Below are 2,870 nucleotides of genomic sequence, written 5' to 3'. Positions count from 1 at the left end.
CGCTGGTCCCTGGTGGCCAGAATCTCTTCTAATGGTTTAGTCTTGGGGATCGGGATTCCGTGTGTGTATATAATTACAATTCTCGTCCACTTCCCAGGTTTGAGATGGAAAGAAATTTCAACCCTAAAGTTTTTACATAAAGTCGCTCTCCCCTGACTTCTGCACACTGGTCTCCTTGTCTGTGCACTGGGGATAATGATGGAGCCCGCCCCTTGGGGTGGCTGCGTTCAGCTGCTCAGAGTGTAGAGGGCTTGGTTCTGCGCTTGGCACCCACACCTACTCATAAGGGCCGACGTTTATGCCACGCGATGACGACAATGAGGAACGTCCGAGGGCCTGCTGCCCACCATCGCCTGCCACCTGCCAGGCTTTGGCCTCGGAGTGAGCTCCTCTGTCAACAATGGTCCATGCTCTCAGACGGACACAGGGCCCCTACTGGCCGTGAATGAAGGACGAGCACCAGGAAAGGGGGGGCAGAGTTGAGCCCCCTCCCTTCCCCTTTGAGTCCCTTCTCAGTCTGCTAGGGACTCTATCTGGTATACTCTCGAGGGGTCCAGAAAGGGGACTTTTGAGGGGGTCTGGTCTTGAATGCCTGGATGCTGGATCTGGAAATGAAACGGGTTTCCTGCTCCCCAATTTAGCTCGGCTTGGCTGCACCCGAACCCCAAAAGGGAAGGAATGAGAGGCCTCCTCCCGGGTGCTTGGTCCCTCCCTGCGACAGCCCCAGCACCATCCTCTCTTGTGCTTTCATGCTTTCGCTGGCCTCTGGCCTCTGCCCCGCTCCCTCAGCCTCCCCTGGCCACGGGGGCCCCTCCGCTTCTCACCCAGGTCCCAGATGTACGAATCATGGCTCATGCCTTCAGGTGCCCGTTGGAAATTCAAGCAAGAATATGCCACCGCCAACTTTTTGTTGCCATCAGGGTGCCAGGAGAGGTGTGTGGCTGACCGCTTTATTTCCTGGGGATCCCTTTAGGGGGAAGAGCAAGAGGGAAGAAGACTGGAGTGCAAGGCTCCCCACATTTCCTATATACTACGTTTTTTTCTTTTAAATATTCAAACATGTTTAAGCGTACTTAAACATTCACGCAGAGAAATTTATTTTAAAAACAAAGATTACAGGACGCCCTTAGCTGGAAAGCCGATCTCACCAGCCATAAATAAAAGCTAATAATAAAAATTAAAACCATGGAAACAAAAGATTAAATTCTAGGCTGCTGTTTTTCTTCGCTGAAAGTTCTGAGCCTGAGGCTCCATTTCCCATTAATATTAAAATAAAAAGCAGGGCGAGGAATTTAGCAATTGTGCTCGTTGGTATTTGCCCAAATGAGTCGAAAACGTTTGTCCACACAAAACCCTGCACAAAACCTATAAACTTATGTTTCTAGCAGCTTTATTATTCATTGCTAAAACTTGGAACCGACCAGAATGTTCTTCAGTGGTTGAATGAATAAACTGTGGTCCATCCTTACATTGGAATATTATTCAGCATTAAAAATAGATGAACTACCAAGCCATGAAAAGACATGATGGAAATTCAATGCACATTACTAAGTGAAAGAAACTGATCTGGAAAAGCTAAATACTGATTCCAACTATATGACATCTGAGAAAGGCAAAATCATGGAGACAGTGAAATGATCAGCCGTTGCCAAAGGTTTGCGGGGAGAAAGGGATAAACACGTGGAACATGGGATTTTTAGGGCAGTGAAACTATTCTGTACGATAATTTTGTCAAAACTCATGGAACGTATGACACAGAGTGAGTCCTAATGTAAATCATGGGCTTGGGGTGTGCTATAGGCCGAAAGTTCGTGTGTCTCCCCCACCCCCACCCCGAATTCGTATGTTGAAACCTAATCTCCAGTGAGATGGTGTCAGGAGCTGGGGCCTTTGGGAGGAGATCAGGGCGTGCGGTGGAGCCCTCATGAGTGGGATTAGCACCCTTACAAATGGGGCTCCAGAGAGCCCCCTCATCCTTCCACCATGTGAGTTCCCAGAGAGAAGATGGCTATCTATGAATGAGAAAGTGGGTCCTCACCAGACACAGAACCCCACCATGCTGGCACCCTGATCTTGGGCTTCTAGCTTCCAGAACTACGAAAGATAGATTTCTGTTGTTTACAAGTTGCCTAGTTTATGGTGCTTTGTTACAGCAGGCTGAACAGACTAAGACAAGGTGACAATGATGTGTCAAGGTTGGCTCATCGATCGTGACAAAGGGACCACCCTGGGGCGGGATGGTGACCGTGGAGGAGGCTGTGGGGGTGGGAGGTACGTGTGAACTCTCTGTTCTTTCTGATTAATTTTGCTGCGGACCTAAAACTGCTCTAAAAGAAATGAACGATTAATTTAAAAGGCAAAGGCGGAGGGAGAATGAGCAAGAGTTAGCAAAGTATTAAAGACTTAATGGCCCCAAAATGAGACTTTCTCCTTGAAGTACTCAGAAGGAACGGATGAAAGTGGACACGAAATAACTCTCTCTCTGTGTGTTTCATCCCCTCCACTCCTCCCTGGGAGTGCTATTACAGGTCAAAGAGCCTGGGCTGGCACCCACTGGGTGCCCCGAGCATGTCCCCTCCCTGGAGTCAGTGTTCTTATCTGTCAAATGGGGAGGTTGGGCGGGATGTTTTCTAGTACATCGCTCAGCTTGGATATCCACGTGTAAGGTCAGACCCCGGCAGGACTGGGGCATCAGCCACAGCCCCTACCCCGTGCTGGCCCCGCTCCCACACGCCCCCTGCTGGCAACAACTGGTCCTGCTCTAAACACCACGACTCAGCCCTGGGTCTGAAAAGGGCCCTTCTTGCTGGTGCTGAGACTAGGCCAGGCACGTCCCAGGATCCTCAGTGGGTCTTGGCAGCTGCATGGCA

The 2,870-nt window shown here is 49.9% G+C and overlaps 1 protein-coding gene across 1 annotated transcript in view; it reads right to left on the bottom strand.

The window, feature by feature from the left end:
• Positions 1-2,870, bottom strand: part of DNAI2 (dynein axonemal intermediate chain 2) — a 21,137-nt gene that overhangs the window by 14,367 nt on the left and 3,900 nt on the right. The window contains exon 3 of the mRNA XM_023531611.1: positions 825-967. Coding sequence (XP_023387379.1) covers positions 825-967 — 143 coding nt within the window. The remainder of the gene's footprint in view (positions 1-824; positions 968-2,870) is intronic.

This window comes from Pteropus vampyrus, unplaced genomic scaffold (assembly GCF_000151845.1).
Source record: "Pteropus vampyrus isolate Shadow unplaced genomic scaffold, Pvam_2.0 Scaffold72, whole genome shotgun sequence".
Classification (NCBI taxonomy): Eukaryota; Metazoa; Chordata; class Mammalia; order Chiroptera; family Pteropodidae; genus Pteropus; species Pteropus vampyrus.
The sequence above is the reverse complement of the archived record's forward strand: the minus strand, read 5'-3'. Positions and strand labels throughout refer to the sequence as shown.